At 41.7% G+C, this 26,686-nt stretch overlaps 1 protein-coding gene across 3 annotated transcripts in view; it reads right to left on the bottom strand.

Annotated features, from left to right (window-relative positions):
* rims1a (regulating synaptic membrane exocytosis 1a) overlaps positions 1-26,686 on the bottom strand; it is a 133,342-nt gene that overhangs the window by 68,358 nt on the left and 38,298 nt on the right. For all 3 annotated transcript variants that reach the window (XM_085428968.1, XM_085428966.1, XM_085428967.1), the window contains exon 4: positions 22,845-22,856. In XM_085428968.1, coding sequence (XP_085285094.1) covers positions 22,845-22,856 — 12 coding nt within the window. The remainder of the gene's footprint in view (positions 1-22,844; positions 22,857-26,686) is intronic.

Below are 26,686 nucleotides of genomic sequence, written 5' to 3'. Positions count from 1 at the left end.
GCTCGGAGCGGATGGTGCGCTCAGCTGACCGCACAACCCTCTGTAGAGCTCGTCTGTCCTGCATGGTGCTGTTCCCGAACCAGGTTGAGATGTTTCCCGCCAGGATGCTCTCTATGGTGCACGAGTAAAAGTTCCTGAGCACCTTGGAGGGCAGTTGGAAGTCTCTCAAGCGTCTGAGGTGGTAGAGACGCTGTCGGGCCTTTTTCACCACGGTGTTGATGTGACAGGACCATGACAGGTCCTGCGTGATGTGAACTCCGAGGTATTTGAAGCTGTCCACTCTCTCCACTGGGCACTCGTTGATGACGGGGGTCTGGTAGTTCCTCTCCTGCTTAGTGCTGAAGTCCACTATCAGCTCCTTTGTCTTACTGACGTTTAGAAGGAGGTTGTTCCTCTGGCACCAGTTCTCCAGATTCCTAATCTCCTTCAGGTAGGCCGTCTCGTTGTTATCAGAGATCAGGCCCACCACGACGGTGTCGTCAGCAAACTTGATGATGGTGGTGGAGCTGGTAGTGGCCACACAGTCATATGTGTACAAAGAGTACAGCAGGGGGCTCAGAACACACCCCTGGGGGGCTCCAGTGCTGAGAGTGGTGGAGGCTGAGACATGTCCGCCCATCCTTACTGCCTGTGGTCTGCCAGTTAGGAAGTTGGAGATCCACTGACACATAGATGAGCTGAGTCCCAGATGCTCCAGCTTGGTGGTGAGTGTGGAGGGAATTATGGTGTTAAATGCAGAGCTGTAGTCTATGAAGAGCATTTTAACATAATTCCCCCTTCTAGTGTCCAAGTGAGTGAGTGATGTGTGGAGGAGATGAGAGATGGCATCGTCTGTGGAATGATTTGGACGGTAAGCGAACTGTAGTGGGTCCAGTGTGTCTGGTAGTGAAGAAATGATGAAGTCTCTGACCAGGCGTTCAAAGCACTTCATCACTACTGAGGTGAGGGCTACAGGGCGATAGTCATTGAGAGAAGCAGGGTGGGGTTTCTTCGGGACAGGAACAATGATGGACTCTTTAGCCTTTTTATTAAGGCTGGAGAGAAACCCCAGGTGCGCCCACATTTGACAACTGGCCTTCTCAACACAGCCTCTGATTGGCAGCTACAGGCTGACCTGGGTAAACAACTAAAGTTCCCTCAGAACATTGTAAAAACATCACTCCGGCCAGACTTGATAATTATTTCTGAGGCCTCAAAACAGCTGATCATGCTGGAACTCACAGTGCCCTGGGAAGAGCGGATTGAGGAGGCTAATGAAAGGAAACGAGGAAAGTACCAGGAACTAGTGCAAGAGTGCAGGGGAAGGGGCTGGAAGACTTTCTATGAGCCCATAGAAGTGGGTTGTAGGGGCTTTGCAGGACGATCACTCTGCAAAGTCCTAGGCCGGCTGGGCGTGGCTGGGGCAACCAAGAAGAGGGCCATCCAGGCTGTGAGTGAAGCGGCAGAGAAAGCCACAAGGTGGCTGTGGATTAAGAGGGCTGATCCGTGGGTAGCTACTGGTACGCAAGTCGGGGCCTGATCACCCCCGGCTGGGTCGCCTGGGCGAGGGTGTATGATGTTGTGAGACCCGAAACACCTGATGACCCTAGGATACATCACTGAAGATGCGTACCAGTGCATCCAGGAGATGTGTCTTTATAGTGTTAATGTTGTCATTTTGAGCTAAAAATAAATGGCTAAATGATCATTTGTTTCCTATATGGTCATATCACAAAGAATATGCATCTGCTTAAATCAAATTCAAGTCAAATGGTTAAAAAATAATTTCACACACAAAAAAAAGAGCTACCACACTGGGAAGGGTGAAGACAACTGGGTTGCCCGGCCCTGGCCACGAGGTGTCCCTTATTTATTTTTCAGGGAGTTGGCAACCCTACTAACCAGCTACCTCGTTAGCTATGTTTACACATAGCTAACCAGCTAGCTAACCAGCTACCTCTACTAATAACTAAAGTTGAGCAGACACGGGGGGTCACGTGGCCAAGCATTAAGATGGCAGCTTAGCGAGGTCGCTCTCAGGACAGTGTACAAACTTTCTATAAAAAAACCCTTGCATATGCTGTTAGTGTGGTCTGGAATATACGGCACTGACATGTCAAAAGCTTCATCTGTGAAACAGTGTGACATCTTTACCCGAAGACGCAAGACAGGCGCTATACCATCAACGTCCGACACAGATGCTAACATGGCTAGCATAGCCGAGGTTTTGGATGAACTCAAATCACTCCGGTCGGATTTTGGAGCCAAGTTGGACAGCATCGATATAAGACTGACTGGGATGGCGAGCGCAGTGACTGCACTGGAGGGTAAAGTCTCGGAGGTAAAGCAAGACATATTGAACCAGGGGGCTCATATCGAAGAGGCCGAAGCCCGCATTGCCGAAGTTGAAAGCACACTTGAGAAAACAGAAACGTCACTGAACTCGGCTATCAAACGAATCGCACTTCTTGAAGCCAAAACAGATGATTTGGAAAACCGCGGACGACGAAAGAACCTGCGCATCTTCGGCATAAAAGAGGGAGCAGAGGGGCAACAATCACTCTTCGACTTTATTAACATCATGCTACCTAAGTGGCTGGGGCTAGCGCCCGACAAGTCATTCACACTGGAGCGAGTGCATCGCACGCTTGCCTCCGGGAAACCAAACCAGAGCAGAGCGGTGCTTATTCGTTTCTTAAAATTCCAAGAGAAGGAACTGGTATATCGGGAAGCAAGAAAACAACAAATTACACATGATGGGGCCAAGATCACATTTGCACAGGATCTGTCTGCGGAGACGGTTCGGATCCGACGGGGATTTCACCCGGTTGTCAAACTGTTTATTGATATCAATGCCTTCCGTGGATTCCAGCACAACCCATGCAGACTCAGAATCCTGTACGGTGGGAAGATCCACCTCTTCTCAACACCTCAAGAAGCCGAAAAATTCTACAAGAATCTGCCGAAGGAAACAGCAGAGGATGCTCATCACCAGTGAGTTGGTTAAACAACAGGTTAACCATTAAGACACTCCATAAGACTGCCTCTGCTTCAACATAACCGACCAGTAATTGAGTCACTGATAAGAGACAGATAAAATTTTGAGCTTGAATTTATGTGGGACTTATGTTACCATAACTGGGCGTTTTTTAAGCGCATATTCGTTCTAAGTTTGATTGCAATCGTTTTTGGGTAGTAGATTAACAGCTGAACCTCACCTAAGTCTTTTTTTTTTTTTTGTCCTACCAAGGGTAAACTTTGCTTTATTGTGGGGGAAGAATCAGTATCGTTGTATGGTTAGTGTACACTGTCTGATTTATGGGGTTTTGGAGAGGTCGCGTTGACTAGTTACTCCTCAGTGATGTGGATTAACGCCCTCCAAATAATTTGTTCAAGGGAGGGGGGAGACATTTCCAACAAGGAAATGCAAATGTTCAATCAGAAATTGTTTACAAGTTCTTTATCTGGTATGTGTGAGTGTGTGAATGTATGTGCAAACCTGCTTCTTCAATTTTCCCTTTACTTTGTTTATTTAAGTGAACAGTCTGACAATATTTTATGGAGAGGACAACTAAAGAGAACATTTTGAAGGTTAACATTACGACCTGGAACGTTAGGGGGATACGGAAGTTAGCTAAACTGAAACAAGTATTAAACCGACTAAAACATTTTAACTCTAGGATTATTTTCCTACAGGAATCTCATCTTACTGCATCAGAGATACATTTATTAACCAAAAGATGGCAGGGTCAGGTATATTTCTCTTCTTTTACTAGACATGCCAGAGGAGTCATTACTCTTATACATAAGTCAATCCCATTTCAAACTACGAGGGTGATTACAGATCCAAACGGGAGATATGTAATTGTGCAGGGCCGTATCTCCATGTTAGAAATAAACCTGATAAATATCTATGGCCCCAACGAGGATAACCCATCCTTCTATGAAAATCTATTTCTCACAATATCAACCTTGGAGGGCCTTTATATCATAGGAGGGGACTTCAATTGCGCCCTGGACCCTAACCTGGATAGGTCGTCTCAAACTGACACTACTCATACCCAGACTAGAAAAATACTTTTTAACTATATGAAAGATTTGAGATTAAATGAGGTCTGGAGAACAAGGAATCCAAATAACAGGGAATTTTCATGTTATTCTAGCTCGTATCAAAGTCATTCGCGGATAGACTACTTTCTTATCTCTACAGAGTTATTACCTTGTGTTGAGAACTGTTGGTATAACAGTATTGTGATTAGTGATCACGCAGCAGTATGTCTATCAGTTAGATTGGGCGAAGTTGATCAAGGTGTAAAGCGATGGAGGATGCAAACATTTTTGTTAAAGGACCCATCATTTGTCAAATTTATAGAAACTTGCATTGATCAATATTTTCAAATAAATAAAGATGAAACCACAGCTAGTATTAGGTGGGAAGCATTTAAAGCTTACATAAGAGGGGAAATTATAAGCTACAGTAGCAACAAGAGTAAGCAATATAACCAAGAATTAAAATCATTAGAAAGGCAAATTAAATCTAATGAAACAGAATTTTACCAGAGCAATGATCCCACTAAACTAAACAATCTGACTATTCTAAGAGCCAGGTATGATAAATTAACAGCAGAGAAAGTGGCAAAAAGTTTAATGTGGACCAAACAATTATTTTATGACCAAGGAGAGAAGGCAGGAAAATTATTGGCCTGGAGGATAAAAAAGATGCAAGCAGAAAAGGCCATCACCCACATAAAGTCCAAATCGGGTATTATAACAACAGACCCTTTAAAAATAAATGAAAATTTCAGAGAGTTTTATCAATCTTTATACCAATCTGAATATACGGGAAACAGAGAAACACAAGATGCATTTCTTGATCAGTTAAAATTTCAAACCCTCTCAGAAGAGGATAAAACAGCCCTTGATAGTCATTTAACAATAAAAGACCTGTCAGAAGCCATAGACGACCTGAATAGCGGTAAAACGCCTGGTCCTGATGGACTTCCAATGGAATTCTATAAAACATTTAAAAATAAATTAATACTGCCACTTCTTAACATGTATGAGGAGTCATATAAGTCCGGAATACTCCCAGACTCACTGAGATTAGCTACAATAACCCTTTTATTGAAGCCAAATAAGCCTCCGACTGAATGCTCCTCTTATAGGGGAATTAGTCTTATGGGATGTGATACGAAGATTTTGTGTAAAGCACTCTCTAGAAGACTAGATAAATGTGTGCCTAATTTGATAACAGACGATCAACAAGGTTTTGTTAAAACGAGACAAGGCTATCATAATATAAGACGTGTCCTCAATGTACTTTATGAGAAAAACAATAGGGAGGACACTGCGCTGCTATCACTAGATGCGTGCAAAGCCTTCGATAGAATAGAATGGAATTATCTCTTACAAGTGCTCCCCAGATATGGACTAGGTGAAACATTCCTGAAATGGATCCGATTATTGTATACACATCCAACAGCACAAGTTTTAACTAATAATAACGTATCAAAACCCTTTAATTTACAGCGATCAACCAGGCAGGGCTGCCCTCTGTCACCAATTCTCTTTGTGTTAGCAATAGAACCTCTGGCCATAGCTGTGAGAGCAAATGCAGGAATATCAGGGACAAGAATTGGAGGAAGAGACCATCTAATTTCTTTATTTGCAGATGATATTATATTTTTTTTGACTAATCTGAAAGATAGTATCCCTAATTTAGTAACATTAATAAAAACATTTGGAGAATTTTCAGGATACAAAATTAACAATTCTAAATCAGAATTAATGTTTCTTAATGAGGAAGAAAGAAGAAGCCCTGTGGTGGCCACCCCATTTAAGACAACTACAACAGGCTTTAAATATTTAGGCATTAGGATCACTCCAAGCCTCAAGGACATAACCTCAATAAATTATGATCCCCTTGTAGGAGAGGTCACGGAAATGCTAAACCGTTGGACAAACCTGCCTGTATCTATGATAGGCCGGATAAATATCCTAAAAATGACAATTTTACCCAAATTTTTATATTACTTCCAAACACTTCCGTTGCCTCTACCAACTTCATTTTTTGACAGTTTAAACAAACTATTTAACCAATTTATTTGGAATAATAAGAAGGCAAGGCTCCGCTTACAACTACTTTACTTGCCCTATGAAAGAGGAGGTCTCCAAGTCCCCAACCTCAGATGGTATTATATGGCTGCCCAACTAACATCAGCCACCCATTATTTCTGCCCAACAACACCTCCAGCCTGGGTTGACATCGAGCAAAAATCTGTTCCAGATCTTCCCTTACACACTTTTCTATATTCTTCAGACACTAAGATATTAAAAAAAACTACAAGGAACCCTTTCTTGAAAAATACAATTATAATTTGGCATGCAGCTCATAAATATGTGGGCGATCCTCCATCGCTTTCGCAATTTACCCCTATTTGGGGAAATGAAAAGTTCACGCCTGGTAAAAGTGATGGGGGATTTAAAATATGGAAAAATAAAGGCATTCAAAAAATTAAAGACCTATATGCAGATGGCATACTGCTCACATTTGATCAGTTGTGTAAAAAATATTTAATACCCCCAAAGCATTTTTTTAAATATTTACAATTGAAAAACTATTTGTCATCAGAACTGCAAAGGATTGCTGAACTTCCACCATTGACAAAAATAGAGGAGGTATGTGTTAAGAATACAAAAGGGAAAGGTTTTCTCTCTATATATTATAATTTACTGATGCTTTCCTCCAAAGACTCAGCAGCAGATAAACTGGATGCTTGGAGAAGGGAGATCCAAGAGGACATAGATGAAAATGACTGGAACCAGGCCTGCTTAAAAGCACAAAAACAAACAATAAACACACGCTTTAAACTACTGCAATATAAATGGCTCATGAGAACCTATATAACACCTGTCAAGCTTCATCATATGTCCAATGATATTCCGGACATCTGTACTAAATGTCTAGTTGAAAAAGGAACTCTTCTTCATTGTCTATGGGAGTGTCCTAAAATCCAGGACTTTTGGAAAGATGTTATCAAATATCTGTCTGAAGTGTTTAAGGTAAAAATCCCTTTAATAGGAAAACTCTGTGTACTTGGAATATATCCAAGGGAATTTAAGCAATCGGGGAAAAAAACTAAATTACTGGACTACGGACTACTTCAAGCCAGAAGAGCCATTGCGCTATGTTGGAAGAGTATGGATGCTCCCTCCATGGGACTCTGGAAGAAGGAAATTGCAATCTCTCTAGGCCTGGAAAGACTGACATATATTGCCAAGGGCAAACAATGGGACTTTGTGAATATGTGGAAGCCATATATGACTATTTTAAGGAGTGGAGGTGAAGGACATTTATGAACAAAAAGGAAAAGAAGAAGGAAAGGAGGGGAGAATCTTGTCTATCCAAACCCATTGTATTTTTGTATTGCTGTGAGAACTATGCTCATTTCTACATTTGAATGTGATGTAGGCAGGTTTGATGTATGGATGGATGTGTGAATGTGAGGGTGTTCAACATTTGTTTGTATTGTACTATAAAAAATTTCAATAAAAATATATGGAAAAAAAAAAAAAGTTGAGCAGACACTAAACAATGAGCTCATTCCTTATCAGTCACACTGCTACATGTCGGCGTCATCAGAATACTGCAGGTTTGTAGCGTGGAAACCGTAGCATTCCTCCCACGTGGGTTTCATATCGACAACCATCCTGACGTACCTGCCTGGCATCGTCCTTGAATTCAGTATCCGATCGTTCAGTCTGACGTCACTAGCCGTGTCTGGGTCTAAACTCCGCTGCAGGTCCATATATCAAACGATCACTGTGGCATTACTGAGAGTTGAAAAACTGTCTAAAGTCTTTCATCTTTAATAAAATGATCAGCGTTCTGCTCTACCAGGTGTAACAATTGAGTTTAACATCCAGGCATCCATGAAAACGGAATTTATGACATTTAACGGAGTTAGAAGTTAGCAGGGAGTTAGCTCGCTAGCTTCTATCTAAATACAATATAGCATGTCCTGACTGTGGGGTTTTGGAAACAAATTAAAACGTACAGCTCTGTTATCACTTCCAGCATAAATGAAGACAGAAAACTAAACAGCAGTGACGTTTGTAGGGTTACTGAAGTTGAGCTACCTGGTATATAATGATGTGCTACGTGACCGCTAGCGACACAGCTATGTTAGCTTAATATAAACAAGCTAACTTTTTTTTCCACTCGATAAAAGTTAACGTGAGTGTTCTCGGTGGTCAGGAACAAATGTAATCGCATGGCAGGATGCTGTAAAAGGACCAAACTTCAGCCAGGAGAACAACTGAGATAATCCATCCACATATGAGGTTAGTCATTCATATACTGCTGCATGGGCTGGGCTGTAGTTACATCCTAAGGTTTTAAAAACTGAGCTTAAATAAATGATTAGTGGTAATAAAAGCCGAGGGAGGTCAACAGTGATCACTGACTGTTTTAGGAGCTTTTTGAGATCAAATAGAAGAAAATACATAACATTAAACATGTTAACAACACAAAAGCCATATTAAACGCAGACTACTTTAGACCCAGAAGTAGGATTCGTCGCGTCATCACTGAACAACCGGATAGCCGCTACGTTTTGTTTTTTTGTTTATTATTTCAAGTACAAATAGAAATATGCTAATTAGTGTTGTACAAATTCAAAGGATACAATGAACTGCCAGAAGGAACGCAGAAACAATATAACCATATAAAACAGAGATAATGAATGTTGACATCGAAATAGATGTTCACATGACCAAGATGCAAAATGTGTATCTGTGTTAATTTGTATCCCTGTAGTCCTCCTAAAGTATAGCGTTCCATGTCAGCTATTACTGATACTATATATTTAAATAATAACTACAATTCTTTTCCCCTTTTGACTGAATACTGACTGAATTATCTCTTTAGAAGACAGTTGACTGACACAAACAAAATTTTCATTATAAAGTAAAACATGTGAAACAGAGCCACGCTGCGAACAAAACAGATCATTTTCATTGTAAACCAAGCCACAGTTGGCATGTTTCTACATCTACATCATTATGTGGGAATGACATGTTTTCAGAGCACAGTATTCAGAATGACCCCCTGACCCCAACCCTAACCCCCAAACTCTGGCTCTTGGTAATCACATTATGATTACCAAGAGGATTCAGAGTGAAAAGCAATGCATAATGTTGTCTGTGTTATAGTCTGACAATGGTGGCCTGACTTGTAATCTGTATTCAATACTCATCAGGTTATAACATGTCATCACTGAAAAAAATTTAGGGAACCTTGTCCTACCCAGCAGGTCTTGATGAAATTAAGAGCCATAATGGATTTTTAGATCTTGCCTGGTATCTAAAATCTACAAAGAAATAAGACGGTTCTTCGCTAAAGAGTTTAATTCTCCACTGTGTTCACCATCCCCTTACTTACTTTCCAAGCTGTCATTTGGAGCAGATCAGGAGCGTGGTTTTATTTGTGCTATGGGAGAACGAACCAAACCCTTCTCTGTGGGTTCAGCACAACATGCAGCACCTCTCATTTCCAGCAAAAACTCAAGCCAAGATCCCAGGAAATCAACAGGTACAAAACCACCGACTGTTGACCAATCAGTTCTCTGGAAAACACCATCAACGTTCCAGGAAGAACCCATGGACACCTCGATACACAGATAGTATGAGAGTATACACAGCTTTGTAGGTTCACAGTCATCCACCTCACGGCAGTTGTAAGTGGTTGAGTTGAAGGCAAGTGCACTTTTTTTAGGTTCTTGAAGACATTTCACCTCTCATCTGAAAGGGTTCCTTAGTTCTAACAACTTATTGTAGAAATGAGATATACATACATATATAAAAAAAAAAAAAAAACACCCAGCACGCCCCTGCGGGCGGTTTATCCTTCAAGCTCGGGTCCTCTACCAGAGGCCTGGGAGCTTGAGGGTCCTGCGCAGTATCTTAGCTGTTCCCAGGACTGCGCTCTTCTGGACAGAGATCTCCGATGTTATTCCCGGGATCTGCTGGAGCCACTCGCCTAGCTTGGGAGTCACCGCACCTAGTGCTCCGATTACCACGGGGACCACCGTTACCTTCACCCTCCACATCCTCTCGAGCTCTTCTCTGAGCCCTTGGTATTTCTCCAGCTTCTCGTGTTCCTTCTTCCTGATATTGCTGTCATTCGGAACCGCTACATCGATCACTACGGCCGTCTTCTTCTGTTTGTCTACCACCACTATGTCCGGTTGGTTAGCCACCACCATTTTGTCCGTCTGTATCTGGAAGTCCCACAGGATCTTAGCTCGGTCATTCTCCACCACCCTTGGGGGCATCTCCCATTTTGACCTCGGGACTTCTAGGTTATACTCGGCACAGATGTTCCTGTACACTATGCCGGCCACTTGGTTATGGCGTTCCATGTATGCCTTGCCTGCTAGCATCTTGCACCCTGCTGTTATGTGCTGGATTGTCTCTGGGGCATCTTTACACAGCCTGCACCTGGGGTCTTGCCTGGTGTGATAGACCCCAGCCTCTATGGATCTTGTACTCAGAGCTTGTTCTTGTGCTGCCATGATTAGTGCCTCTGTGCTGTCTTTCAGTCCAGCTTTGTCCAGCCACTGGTAGGATTTCTGGATATCAGCCACCTCCTCTATCTGCCGGTGGTACATACCGTGCAGGGGCCTGTCCTTCCATGATGGTTCCTCGTCTCCCTCCTCTTTCTTGGGTTTCTGCTGCCTGAGGTATTCACTGAGCACTCGGTCAGTTGGGGCCATCTTCCCAATGTATTCTTGGATGTTCCTTGTCTCATCCTGGACTGTGGTGCTGACACTCACCAGTCCCCGGCCCCCTTCCTTCCGCTTAGCGTACAGCCTCAGGGTGCTGGACTTGGGGTGAAACCCTCCATGCATGGTCAGGAGCTTTCTTGTCTTTATGTCAGTGGCTTCTATCTCCTCCTTTGGCCAGCCTATTACCCCAGCAGGGTACCTGATCACGGGCAGGGCGTATGTGTTGATGGCCCGGATCTTGTTCTTACCATTCAGCTGACTCCTCAGGACTTGCCTGACCCTCTGCAGGTACTTGGTGGTTGCAGCCTTTCTAGCGGCCTCTTCATGGTTCCCATTTGCCTGCGGGATCCCCAGGTACTTGTAACTGTCCTCTATGTCTGCAATGTTGCCTTCTGGTAGTTCAATCCCCTCAGTTCTGACTACCTTCCCTCTCTTTGTTACCATCCGACTACACTTCTCCAGTCCGAACGACATTCCAATGTCATTGCTGTATAGCCTGGTAGTGTGGATCAGTGAATCGATGTCTCGTTCACTCTTGGCATACAGCTTGATGTCATCCATGTACAGGAGGTGGCTGACAACTGCTCCGTTCCGTAGTCGGTATCCGTAGCCAGTCTTGTTAATGATCTCACTGAGGGGGTTCAGGCCTATGCAGAACAGCAGTGGGGACAGAGCATCTCCTTGGTAGATCCCGCACTTGATGGTAACTTGTGCTATGGGCTTGGAGTTGGCCTCTAGTGTTGTACGCCACATCCCCATTGAGTTCCTGATGAAGGCTCTTAGGGTCCCATTGATCTTGTACAATTCTAGGCATTCCAGTATCCAGCTGTGGGGCATTGAGTCATAGGCCTTCTTGTAATCAATCCAGGCAGTGCACAGGTTGGTCAGTCTGGTCTTGCAGTCTCGGCTGATTGTTCTGTCTACCAGTAGCTGGTGTTTTGCACCTCTGGTATTCTTGCCAATTCCTTTCTGTGTCCCGCTCATGTATTGACCCATGTGCCTGTTCATCTTAGCCGATATGATGCCTGACAGGAGCTTCCATGTAGTACTGAGGCAGGTTATTGGTCGGTAGTTGGAGGGGACCGCTCCCTTCTTGGGGTCCTTGGGGATCAGGACCGTCCGACCTTCGGTTAGCCATTCCGGGTGTCTCTCGTTAACTAGCAGCTGGTTCATTTGTGCTGCCAGACGCTCGTGGAGTGCAGTCAGCTTCTTTAGCCAGTAGGCGTGAACCATGTCGGGCCCTGGTGCTGTCCAACTCTTCATACTGGAGACCCTTTCTTGGATATCTGCCACTGTGATGGTTACTGGACCCTGTTCAGGGAGGTCGCTGTGGTCTGCCCTCAGATCCACTAGCCACTGAGCATTGCCGTTATGGGTTGCATCCTTCTCCCATATGCTCTTCCAGTATTGCTCCGTCTCCAGCCTTGGTGGTGCTATATATATATATATATATATATATATATATATATATATATATATATATATATATATATATATATATATATTTCTTTTATATACCTTTCTATAGTTAAATAATCACAGAACAGGTCACCCAATCCTTGTGCTTGACATTATTTCTAATTTACAAGTAAGCCTATTTACCACTTGTTTTTTACTTTTTTCCTTACTTACTCTCAGACTCTTTCACAGTCGCAGAGCGCCCGCTGAAAAACACTGAACTACCACTGAAACTTTCTTCCACACCATAACAAAGTATCAAAGCACCACGTACACAACTGTAACTCAAGTAAGACCTCCCTGTTTCTTAATGGCAGAGCAGTAATAACTTACTAACTTAACACAGTCAGTGTTTCTGGCCAGTTTTCCAAAAATAGACTTTGTCATAAACTGTATGAATGATAAATGTGTGTGTATGTGTGTGTATGTGTGTGCGAAAAATTAAACCATGGAGTTAAATTTGCTGGTTGGCTTTATGAAAAACATGTTTTGGGTTAGTTTCTGAGGCTGGACATCTTCTCTGCCGGTGTACTTCCTCTCTTATGAACACTTGACTCCTGTCTGGAGCGGTTTTCACTCCTATGAGATGTTCTCCACATGATGATACTCCATAACAAATGGCTAGTCTTGTGGAGATATGGAGCTGGTGAGGTGTTCTTTTATGAGAGAGTCACTTAATCCCAGAGTAATCCCTGTATTAGATCACACTCTGATGGAGAAACAATCAGAGAAGAAGGAGGAACTGTTGGCAGGGAGACTCTTACACACACAAAGAAAATATATATAACCGGCTCCTCACAAGAGCAGTGATGCAAACATGCAGATCCAAACGTCTTCTCTTTTTCACACACACACAAATTGCAACAACAGCAGCAACACGTCATGTGACCACAATGAGACCACCACTAACACACCCCCCCCCCCCCCCCCCTTCCCCCTTGAGATGAGTTTGTGAGTGAAGGAATGAGCAAGAGCAGGAGAACAGCCCCTCCACAGATGGAAACTAGGACACCAAACTCCTGTGTGTTTGTTTTGCGTCCTGCTGCATCTGAACGTGTTTGTGCGTGGCCATCTGCGCCAATGTGTTTGCTCCTGTCATCTTTACTCGCACACATGTGTGTGTCTATATATATGCGTTTGGATAACAGTGAATAATCCAGTGATGGAACCTTGAAGTTGGAATGCTGATTGTTTGTTTCATGAAGAAAGGAAGCATCCCCCAGGTCACTGGCAGACCTCTTCAGCACAGATTTAGGCTACGTCCACACTAGCCCGGATAGATTTGAAAACGTCGTTTTCGTCTGAAATCGCTCTGCGTCCACACTAGCGTTTTCAGTCGTTTTCACAGAATGTGCATCCACATTAAAACGGCCAAAACTGCTCACGTTCCAGTCCTGTGAGAATTAAGTATTTGAAGAAAAGCTGTCTGGAGCATGTACAAACGGATCTTAATCTTTTTTAGGGCTGTCAAAATTGAGAGCAATCAAAAGAACTGCTGTATAATGTCCTCTATCTTTGTTTAATTGGTCACATGACTGCATCACATGACTGAAACGCGTCATCATTTTAGAAAGTCTGCGTTTTCGAGTGTCCACACTGCAGCTGGACAGCTCTGTTTTGAAATGTATGCGTTTTCGAGAGCGTTTTCAAAACGCTGCGTTTTTACTTGAGGAAAACGCCGTCTCAGTGTGGACGGGAGGCCAAAACGGAGAGAAAACGATGCGTTAGTGTGGACGTAGCCTTAGGTATGTTACAAGCCTGCCACATGATCAGAAACTTGAAACATTTCAACTCTTTCACAAACATTTCACCTTCAATTATTAAAATTCCCTCTGGATATGATAAGTGAAAATTCTATAAGGAGCAGATGTAAACTTTTAAACCCAACCGTAAACAGGTCTCTGGTGACCTGGTAAAAAAAGAAAGAGAGGCTACCTGAGCCAGTCAACATAGTTTAAGTCAGATTTGAGTGAACCAGGAGCTGTAATATTCTGGTCATCCTCCAGTTTATTTCCATCCAGTTTACTAAAAACATGACTCACTGTCATGTTACCCCTGCCAGCCACTATTCTACTAACATCTTCCAATGCCTGCTGCTTAACAGGTGAAACAAATAGCACATTAACATCCAGGGAGGGAAGGGGGAGGAGGGGAGGTAACCAGGAAGTAAGATCAACCAATGACAGCTTGACGTATTGCACTGGCAGCACGCGAGGGCGTCCATAAATCCTGCGGTAAGGATGAAAGACTGCCACAAAGGAGATTAGTGTCCACAGCAGCTAATGAGGCACTATATCAGCACAACCCGGCACCCGCAGCAACACATACAGACATACATTACACACATCTCCATACACGGAAAGCTCACACACTAATAAATGCACTTGCAGGCACCCGAGTATATTGTGTTTGTACTGTAACCCATGAAACAGTGGTCTCACAAGCAAGCACAGAGCATGAGAGGCTGCACGCACTAGTACAGCACAGGTTTAGATACAGGAGCCGGCTTTACCTGCACCTCGTCTCTGTCTCCAACCTAGAAATATTGGGGTTCCACTAAAGTGAGAAAATGATTAAGGACACCGTGCCTTATTGTGGCAGTTAATGTTTGACTGCACGTTGGAACACTTTGTCTCCAGTCACCAACACAGTTTCCACTCACACACTGAGTTGTAGTACTGCAGGTGAGTTTAGTGATGATGCTGTGCTTACCTTTCTTACCACTGTATAAAAAAGGTACATTTCTAATCTAATCTCTAATCAACACCTGTTAAAGAAGGTTTGCTTACATCAGAAAATGAGTAGCCATTTTCTTAACCCATTATCCAAACAGATTTGCGTTGGGGTCGAAGCCTTTCTCAGCCGATATTTGGCAGGAACCGCAGTGCACCCTGAACAGGCAGTCAGTCACAGAAAACCCACACAGGCACAGAAAGGACATAGTGAAGCAACAAGTTCAAACCCAGAGCCTGAGTGTGAATGGTTGTCTGTCTCTCTGTGTTAGCCCTGCGACAGACTGCCGACCTGTACCCCGCCTCTTGCCTTATGATAGCTGGGATAGGCTCCAACCCCCTGCGACCCTGATAAGGACAAGTGGACGGATGGAGGAAATAAAGTGAGAGAAAAAGACGTCCACAGTTTAAATCATAAATAATAAGACAAAAAACCTACATTATAAACTAGGACTTTAAAAAAATCTTGAGATGTACTATTCAGCCCTGTTCACTGAAAACACATTAAAGACTTGCGCTTGAGAATCTATGAAATCTGTGCTGTGAACCTATGAAAATCAACTCACCCCTCCCTGGACAGCACCTATTTGACCTCGTGCCCTCTGGTGGGAGGTACAAATGTTTCAAAAGCAGGACAGCCACGCTGAAAAACTGTTTTTTTTCCCCCTTGAGCACTAAGCCCAGTGAGTGGACCCAGTGAGCCACACTTACCATACTTTTATATTTTTGCAAATGAGACATTGGGTCTCAATGGGACTACCTGCATAAATAAAGGACCAACATTATTATGATTCAGGAATGATACTAACATGGGGATATCAGATCGTGTGCTATTTCACAAAACTAAGAATTCTACATAAAGGGGTAACCACTAACCCAAATGCTACCCCTAACCTTCAATGGACAGGGTTCAAATGGATGTTAAAAGATTAGCCTCAAGCTACAGGATTCATGCCTACTTGCCATAACCAAAACGAAAAGCTTATGAAAGACTAACTTCTAGGCCAGCGTGCATGCTTCAGACATGCTTCAGACATGCTTCAGACAAAAATATCAACTGCTTGCCACTGCTGTTTCTTAAAATGTGTTTGATTAGCAGGAGACTAAAACTACTAAATAAACCCTAGTTCCACAACTAAATAAATCACCTACTGTAAAATCTGATGGATGGTAACAAATTAATCCTCCAAGATCTAAGACACCACTGACGCCAACCCTAAACCCCAAACTCTGGCTCTTGGTAATCACATTATGTCATATTTGTTATTTTAATAATGATTTACCAAGTCTTGGCAATCATGGAACATTGAAAACAATCATTCTAACAGAAGTGCATCAATTGTGCTTTTCTTTAAAATATAGTTAGGGTAGGGTTACAGCTTTCACCAGTGATGACTGAGACTTGAGAGAAAGTTAAAAGAATGAGTAATAAGTAATTACTCATTCCCTAACTTTACTGAACTGACGAAAGATACAGACACTAAAAGCAGCATGAACTGTCCATATATGATTTTTATATGAATAATTTTTTACATTAATTTCTATGAATAATGTGCCTTCCTCAAGTACAAGGTGTCTGTGTATGTGTGAGTGTTTGCTCTTAAGAGTGTGTGCCACACCAACCAGGAGAGAGATGGCCCCCTTAAGGCCAGTCAATGAGAGACGGACGCGGAGACGGACGCAGTTAGCAAGACTGGCGATCAATAGTAATCATGAGGCGCTGTGGCGTTTACAGCGGATGACACATCGCTCCGGCTTTTTCTACTGCACTGCACACCGACACAAAGCAGCACAGAGCCATAATTCCTTGCAAGCCTAGATCAATAGATATACATTTGCACAAGTGTGAGGCACATACTATATTTTGAAGTATCTTGGATTTGATTTTATTTCATAGGATAAGACTAACTTTTTGCCCTAGTGGCCAGCAAATAGAAGTAGAGTTAGCTACATGCTGGCCACTTCACAAACACCGTGATGCTTCTAATAAATCAACACAAGCATGACACAAGCGTGTCTGTGAGCTCATAAACACCACCCTCAGGAAAAGATAAGTGTTACATTATCATGAGGGCAAGATAAACTGAGGTGATGAATGTACATGCTATCAGTCTTAAAGATAAGGCATTGGAGGAGGCTTGAAGGGAGGGGAAATACACTGCTGAAAAAGATTAAAGCAACACTTTAAAAAGCACATCAGATCTAAATGGAAAAAAAAAGAAAACATGCTGGATATCTATACCAACAAGGTCTGGGTCATGTGTTAGGAATGAAAGGATGCCACTTGGTTTGATGGAAATGAAAGTGATCAACCTACAGAGGGCTGAATTCAAAGACACCCTGTAAATCAACATGAGAAAAATTCACACAGCAGGTTCTCGGTAGTTTGTATGGACCGTGGATCTGTCCAGGAAAATCTCCTCCCAGATCTGGACCAGGGGAATACTGAGATCCTGGACAGTCTGAGGTAAAACCTGGTGGCTGGATGGAATAAAACATGATTTCACCGAGGTGTTCTACTGGTTCTACAGTTCCTTGATCCTCCAGGAACTCCCTGCATACTCTTGCCACATGAGTTCAGGCATTGTTGTGTGCCAGGAGGAACCAAGTCCCACTGCAATAGCGTCCAAAGATTTCATCCCGATACCTTAATAGATATGACTGCCCAGAACATCACTGACCCACTACCAAAGTGACCATACTGAAGTTATAGACAGTATAACATTCTCCATGAGTTCTCCAGACCCACAGGGCGCAGGTGGAGGCCTGCTGGAGGTCATGTTGTAGCGCTGGCAGTGTGCATTCTGTTCCTCCTTGCATAAAGGAGCAGATACCGGTCCTGATGATGGGTTTCCGCAGCCCTGTCCAGCTCTCCGAGAGTAGAATCTTCACCACATTCTTGAGACTGTGCTGTGAGACACAGCAAACCTTATGGCAATGGTACGTATTGATATGCCATCCTGGAGGAGCTGAACTACCTCTTCAGCCTCTGTAGGTCCAGGTATCATGATCCCTAGCCAAATACAAAACTAATGAAAAACAGTCAGAAATGACAAGGAGGGAGATTGGGGGTTGTCTCATTGTTGCACCTGTTGTATATTTCAGTAATACTAAAGCAGCTGACCCTAACCTTAAGCAATCAGAAACAATTAATGTTAATGGTCATTAACTTCATAATAATTGATAATAATTTAACTCCTAAATGTATTATTAGGAAAAAGGAAGATGTAATGTCTGCATTCTCTCGATTTGCCTTTAGAGTTCTGAAAGTTTTGTATTTCTAAAAATTAACAGCATCTATAGTCTGTAAACATCCCTGCCAGTAATTCTGAATGAGAACTGGTCTAAAAACAGCAATCTACCAGCACCGAGCTGAGTTACAGTCACATAAAACCCACCCCCCCAACAGAAATACAGCCCTGGACATTACAATGAAAGCAAAGAGAGGGAAAAGAGGTGTTTGTGTATTTGTGCATGTGTGACGGTGAAGTAACACAAACAGCTCTTCTGTAGTTCCCCATGAGAGGAAGAATCAAGACTTCAAAAATGGCCCTCTCTGTGAGAAACACTTGGCTTCAGTACAACAACACGCACTCATCTCTCCACTAGAGCACAGGTATCACTGCAGATAATGAGCACTGAATATCATTAGCACAACACGCTAGCCTGCGTGCACCACACGCTTCACATCCCTGTGCCTATTAAAACTTTATTTATCGTTGTATCCATCCATCTACCACACTTCATAACACAACGAATTAAGCAGACACATGTGAGAATGACAGGGAAAAATATAGTGACTATTAGTGTTTTTTTCAGTTTCCTGCTTTATATTACTTTGGACTGTTTAATGAAAAAAGTGTTCATTTTTAAAAGCATTAGTATTTTTGGTTGCTGTTATGAAACACCAACAACTTTGTGCGGTAAGCGCTGCCAGTTCAAACATGATTGTAGCCAATGTAATACAAAAATGGCAAAGTGGTGTTAAAGCTGTTACGAGAGGAGAATTAAGAGTTGTAAAGAAAAAATGATACAAAAACATCCTGAGTGATAGGGCTGTTCAATATAACGATATATATCGGATGACGATATGAAAACGTCTATCATTTCATTTTACGCTATCATTTGTTCCGTGGTGTCGCAAAATAAACTGTTTACGGAAATATTTTTTATCAATTTGATGGTCACTGTAGTGTTAATTTCTTAAAGTTCTCTCTTTCTCTTATTTTTAATATAGCCACACTACGGAAGGACAAGTGCCTGTTTTTATGCGTTGTCATTAGCAACAACGAAGGTAAAACCATTGCGTGCTCCACTGTCCGCTTATTTACACATAAACCTTTCACAATAAAGCTGAAGATCCTGTTGAGAGTTTTCAAAATAAACTGAATCACGTGAAAGAGTAAGCAGAGTGTGCACGGATGAGAAGCAAAAAAGAGGTGCTAAAAAATAGACCCTAGATTCAAACATTAGAGCGGGCTTTTCCCCGGAGCACACCATGTAATAAATACCCACAAAGAAAATGTCTAAAAATGTATAGTTTCATGCATCGGTCAAAACACTTGACTTCAGGTACACGACCAGCTAAAAAAAAAAAAAGACTTCACGCAAATCAAGTTGCCCGAGATTCAGAGAATTTTCAGAAAATGTAAAATTTTGTGATGTATATCGTTGTTGAGACGATAAATGTCTTATGTCAGAATATTAGATTCTGGTCATATTGCTGAGTGGTTATGGAAACAAAAATTATATTCTATATTTTAATGTCCTTCCGTTGGCTGCGCCTTCATCACACCATATACCTAGCATCTTCTTCTGTCACGCTAACGTCCTCCTTCACTACACCCATGAACGTCTCTGTGTTCTTCCTCTTTTCCTTCTGCCTGACAGCTCCATATTCAACATCCTAGCAATTCCAAATTTGAAGGAGCGCAAAACATAAAAGTTAAAGATTGTTGTATGCTAGCTAGCTTAATGATTGCAAAATCAATTGGGTATGATTTTAACAGCAAATAAGCAAATGCTGTAGTTAAACAATGGAAAAATGTCAAACTGTTTTAGAAAGGCTGATAAAATCTATGCAGAAATACAATGAGTTGTGTTTACTAACGAAAACCCTGTTACTAGACCTGAATACCAAATAATGGTGAAAAAAATAAATTATAGAAACTAAAAAAGTGAGAAAGTATTTAAAAAAAACACATTAAAACTTTTTAAATGTATGCCAGTTAAAATCTAAGATGGCAGACTTGCATTCATGCCTGTTATACTTGTTGACTTGTCCACTGCCTGGGGTGCATGCGCAGTTGGTGCATTGTAAAATCTCTACAGCTCAGTTTGCACAATCACAAAAAATTGGCAAGCATGCAGATGTCCAAATGGATCCTCATGCTCACCGTGTGAAGACGAGGTTTATGCGTGGAATCACAGACACTTAAACTGTAATTGAGGTCTTTGTGTTCCCACGAACTGCACTGGGCTGGTGAGGTCATTGTGAGGACACGTCCTGGTCCAAAGAAACTGCAAAATTCAACTAACATGAAAGATCTAGTTCATTCTAAACTACACCCTATAGCGTAGTTCTGATTGACTAAACTGATGGACTGGGAAGGTCATCAGTCATCCAGATCATTGTAGTCTAAGGAGCTTGGAAAGAAAAGTGTCTGGACTTCTTTAAGTTTCTTGAAGACGTTTCACCTCTCACCTGAGAAGCTTCTTCAGCTTCTTGAGTTCTAAGGTCAAATCGTGGAGAGTCCCAGATTTTTAAGCCCTATGGGAGTGTCCCCCAAGAGGGTCATGTACCCCCTATTGATCCTCTGCCTAATCACACGAGCCAAGGTGCGAAAATGGGTGTGGGTCCCAATCAGCCAAGGTATCGAATGAACAATTTTCTGTTTGACCAAAATTCCACAAGGGTAAGGACAAGGAAACATTCTGCCACCTACATCTTCAGGAAACCATCATGACAACAACTAGCACTTCATCATGTGATTTGCCAACAACTAATACTGCTTCTGCCCCTGAGAGCGGCCGTCATGAGCCCTCACGAGCCTGCCACTCCTGCTGGGGGGGCATTTCATATAAAACTGTATTACATCCATGGCATGAAAGATTAATAATAACAATGACAACGGTACAAAATGCATTATATAATAATATGCACTGCCAATTGTCACCTTTGCTCTCTTATAGTTTTTTCAGATTTTTTGTCATTATCTTGAATTGCTAACCAGTCATTGTTTTCTGTGAACTGAAATAAATTCAAGTGTGTGCGACTTCATAGACCAAACATGACCCTGTTTAGAAACACTATTAAAAACATTTATAGTATACTACATAATACATATCATTATATCACTCACAGCAAGAATTATACTTGCCAGTGCTTCAATTTAACTTTGAGTGTTATATTTGAGTGGAGTGGACAAAGCAGGGAGTAACTTTTGGTTCACTGTGCCAGCCAAAATTAAAGTAATTAAATGAATCCATGTCAAGAGTAATTCAAACCTGGTCTAGTATCCGGCTACATAAGGCCTCCATTCAGCCAAAACTTTCCTCTTTAGAGCCAGTGCCTCGCGTACCAAGCTTTAGCAGGGAGTGGGACCACTATGTACAGCACACCAAAGCACTGATGGACACTCGTGGCAATCCAGCCCAGCCAATAAAGATCAAAGTGCTGGTTTGGCAGCTGCCCTAAGGACAATCAGCCAAGGCCAAGAAAAATTCTAAACCCACACACAACTACACAAGTAGGGGAAGATGTTAAAGGCATCTCTGCCAGGTACGCCTGTCATGCAGTATCATGTTGAACAACCAGGCTTAATGACAATGAGGAAGTTTACAGTAGGGACCAATGCACCGAAACACTCGTGGGTCAGTAATCCCAACATACAAGCCACATATGACAGCCAGTAAGGTGTTAATTAAGCTAGGCTGCACGTTTTGATATGCTTGCCCCATTTCAGCATGTACAAAAGTTAGTTGTGGGTTCTTTGGGTCAGTTTTAGTGTCCAACAGGTCAACATTTGCAAAAACTGGGCAATTAAAGCTAGATTTAGAAACGTGGTTGCCCGACAGCTTAGGAGACAACACCAAAGGGTTAACAGACAAACATAAATCAGATACAGTTTTTGCTTTTTGAAGACGCAGTCTCTGAAATTATTGTAAATCAGTACTATAGCTAGATAGCTAGTGAATATATGCTGAATATGTTGACAGGTGTTCCCAAAAAAGACAAATCCTGCTTTAAAAAGACACCATAAGCTAGCTACAAAGCAAACATGTCACAATCAACAAATGAGAGATGACCAAGGATAGGTAAACAACAACAGACACACCAGCTATTAATACGTAAACACAATATCCATTTCTTGCAAGAATTAGGATTTTGTTAACTACTTGTGAAGATGCTTCCAGTTAACTACTAAATCCCTTTCTAAAAAGATGTATAATAACTAAGCTCTGTCCCACACTGACAATATTACACATCTTAAATGTCAAGATGATGAGTATGTTTCTTTTCTGGGCCTTGTAATCTCCCTATGTTTGCCTAGGACTGCTGCCACTTCCTCCCACATGTTTTCATTTGCAAATCTAAAGTTGTCCATACAGTGTATTGGTCTGTGTGCATCATCTACCTCTGAGGTGGCAGCGTGCATCTGACTGCAAGAATATCATCAAAGCAGATGAGTGTTTTGTTTTAGTCTCGTTATCATGCCATAAATTAAATTGTAATTGTGCTGTATTTATAAGGTAATATTTTCACAATAGAACTAATAGACGCGTGAAGACAGAAGACAGGGTCTGTTTTATGTACATGTATTTTCTTAAAGGTTTTGGTCAGAGTTATGTGCTCCAGAAAAGAGAGAAGAAAAGATGCATCACTCACCACTTTGTCCTCCTGCAGCCCAGTCAGCCATCCATGTATAATGAAAAGAAAGACAGAAAGAATGTGAACAAAAAAATGGTATCTGAAAGCATGGCAATGATCCTACTGTGCAAGCCTGCAAGTCACAAACACTGTCATACGCAGATATTTCAGTTTCCAATAATATTCCCATCACTGAAGATGAATGAAAATGCATTGCCCTTTAAAATTCCTCATTTACATCCACCACAAACACAAATACCTAACAGTTGCTGGCCTACAACAGCACATGACAAGATTCGTGCATGGTTATAGCCTCCCTAAATTAAAACGGAATGTTTCTGATTTATGAAAATGAGGTTAAAGCAAAATTATAAACCAACTTCAAGCTGAAAGAAGAATACAAAAATCTATCCGCTCTATCCTCAGTTCACAAATATGAACATAATCTATTTCATTGTTTAAAAGCATATAGAGCTAAAGCAGACAGCTTAGCTTGCCATAGGAAAGCTCTTTACTCTGTCCAAAGGCCTACCTACCAGCTCATTTCGAGTTCACTAGATAGTAACAATAACAATATAGTAATGTAACAGCTTCTTCTCAACCTAAAATGAATCTTTAAGCCACTGAGGCAACCCAAGTGATTAACAGACTACAGACTGTCCACAAACATTAGCAACAAGTAGTAGCAATCTCTGGTCACAGCTGACTCCATCTAAAATCAAAACTGTGCTGTTTGTGTACAGATTAAACCAACACTTAGTTTAATATTGAGTTTTAGAGGTAGGCATATACTTAAATTAGCGTTAGGCTAAGTGTGATCAATCTACAACCTTTAAACAAACCTAAGCTAATCCGCTAATGAATCTGGCTCTAGAGAAAGAGACATGATAAAAGACACAAGGCTCCGATTCTGCAACAGAAACTATAACAGTTAAAGCAGAACTTTATTTTAAAACCCTGTCCTGGGTTTCGGTGATGACTATCTTTGGTGAACTTGAGCTGTGTGCTGTCAAAATGTGTATTTTTTAATTGTTCTCCAAAGTTTTGGCAATCACTGAATGAAAAATAATCATCAATTCTGTGTCTCCAAAAGATGTAGATTTAGAAAGACACAGATTTGTATCTTAATGGGCACTGAACAACTGAATATTACTAATTTTTCTGTTTGACTGTCTCGTTAAGGAAACTGAAAAAGATTTGCTTCTGTATAAATGATTGTATTCCTTTAGTTATTTGAGTGAATGTCCAGTGGTGGTAAAACTCAAGCCGGTATTCTTGAGTAATTTCATGTCTTCCCTGAGTCGTAACGCATGTTTTCTGTTCACACTGAGCAAAGTTAACAAAGTATAATTAAACAGAAAGTCAAACAAACATTAATAAACAGTGTTGTGAGTCTGCTTGTGTGTATGTGTGCGTACCTGTCAATGTACCTTTCAAAAAGTTTCCACTAAATGTAACGCCCCACCCCCCACCCCCCTGCTGAACTCTCCCCACATTAGCCACTAACTAATTAGGATGTACTTTTGAGCATTTGTGTGTTTGCGTGTGTGAGGTCATTAAATGCCACAGCGACAATTCAGGGGAGGGGATGTGGGGATTGGGGGGTAAGACGGGATGTCACTTATTTCAGAGGAAGACTTGCCTCCCAGCATCACCACACACGCACATACACCCCACTGTGTGTGTATAGGGCACCTCCGGACCCCTGGCAGAGCGAGACAGAGTGAGAGACACCCCCCTCTCCCATCCACTGCTCAGTCTAATGCCCAATTAACCTTTACCAGGTCTCTCACACACACACACACATGGTAACACACACAGAGCTCAGATACAGTACATTTCGAGAGCACATACAGTACGACCCACGGCTCATCAGCTCCATCTGAGTTCCAACACCTGAGGCCTGATGTGATGTTCAGTGCGTGCTTTTATCACCAGCTGCTTGTAGGAAGTATACTGAGTGTAGATTTAATTTCAATTACTTATTCGTGTTTACAACGTTACCATAATTTAGAAAAAAAACCATATTGCATCAAATAAGACTTGAATCTTGAGGATAACAGCATAAACTCAGCAGGAAAGCGAACATGCGTAGGTTGGGCACAAACAGCATCAGTCCATCTAAAATCAAACATTCCTGCTGCTCAACCGTCTCAAATTTCCTAGCAATCATTATACATGTCCAAACTTTGGGTCGTTCAGTTTTAATGCAAATCAGAGATGGCTGAGCAGAAACTATTGTAAAAATGTGATGATTTGAGATTTTAGTGACCCAGGTCTTTAATGAAATGTATGCACATATTTAAATAACTTATTTTCTGACTTGTGATTAGAGCGCCATCTGGAATCTCCGGTATTTTGTTCCTGCTGAACAAGACGACATGCTGATTTTTGCTTTAGTGGCACAACTTGTCGTACTTGCTCAATCCAGCAAATACAACAAGTCGATTCATGCTGGAGTCATTTTTGCAACTAAGAAATTTATGTTAAAAAGTATTGCGCGTGCTTTATTTTACATTAAACTATATGCCAATCAGAAATGGTCACTGACTGTCTTTTTCAATATTCGTATTAAGGTGTGCTCAAATATGGGATTTTGCAGGACTGCTGGAGTTTTATTTTTTCATATTATTAGTAGCCAATACTTTTGGGGAATCTGTCCCAAATGACAGATTGTGGTTCATTTTGATGTTGAGAAAGATCAGTGAAAATGTCAGGCTTTTATCTTTGAAATATTCCTGTTCTAACGTTGCCATGTCTGAAAAAAAGGCTCGAAAGTGGGTCAGTGGATGCCTAGGAATAAAACTCTGCATATCTCTTAGTTCAGTATAGTGTACACACAAATTTAATAAAAGGAAAATACTTCTGTGTTTATATATACATTAGGGCTGCCACAAACGATTATTCTGATAGTCGACTAGTCACCGATTATTTTTGCGATTAGTCGACTAATCAGATCATCACCCATTGGACGTAAAACCTACAAGCTGTAGGTTGCACCAGCAGCATCTGCTCTTATATAACTATCATTAGCTTACAGCTTTAAGTGTTTAAGGTGCTAACTAAAAATAAAGACAAGATGGTAGTTTATTAAATTTTAATTAAACTTGCAGATTGTTTCGGTGACGTTTAATAAACTCCTTGCTATCTAAAATATAACAGGACACCGGAGTAAATTCTGGAGCATCTCACACTTCTGATAATCAGCTGTCTGTTTGACGTTTATTCAGCTGTGTAAAAACTATAACTTTAATCTCAGCCAAACCGATTTACTCAGGAACAAATAAAATACTAAAAAAAAAAGCCAAACAATAACATTTTAAAGTTATCTACGTGACGGCCGGGAGTCCGGTGTTCTCACGGCTCTAGTTAGCCTTGCCCCCAGTTAGCTATCGAGCTGGTGGGTAACAGACGTCTCCGAAAACGTCGGAGCGCTTTTGAAAATATGTGGTGTCTTGATAAACTGAGCAGATATTTGAGGTTTACACAGCTACATTCTCGCCTGAAAATATGTTAAACGTTTATTTTGTGACCCAGAAAGAATAATAAGAGTAATATTAAAACTAACTAGCTGCCGCCATTGTTGGAAACTGAGCCGGGCGCTATGAATTCTGGGACAGAGCTTCTTCTTCGGGGTTTAAGGGCAGCTGGCATCCTTGTACATGCAGTGCTGCCATCTTCTGTTTCAGTCCGTTATTACACTCTTAAATCCTGCTACTTATTCCTGCGTCTTTTGGGATCTTACAAAGCTTCAAACGACGCGTCGACTATTAAATCAGTCGTCGACGATTTTGATAGTCGACGTAATCGTGACTAGTCGACTAATCGTGGCAACCCTAATATACATTACTGTGTTTTTT

Source organism: Rhamphochromis longiceps, linkage group LG13 (genome assembly GCF_057381845.1).
Source record: "Rhamphochromis longiceps isolate RC_006_pf linkage group LG13, R_longiceps_female_GT1.1, whole genome shotgun sequence".
Lineage (NCBI taxonomy): Eukaryota > Metazoa > Chordata > Actinopteri > Cichliformes > Cichlidae > Rhamphochromis > Rhamphochromis longiceps.
Note: the sequence above shows the minus strand (reverse complement) of the source record. Positions and strands in the feature narration are given on the sequence as shown.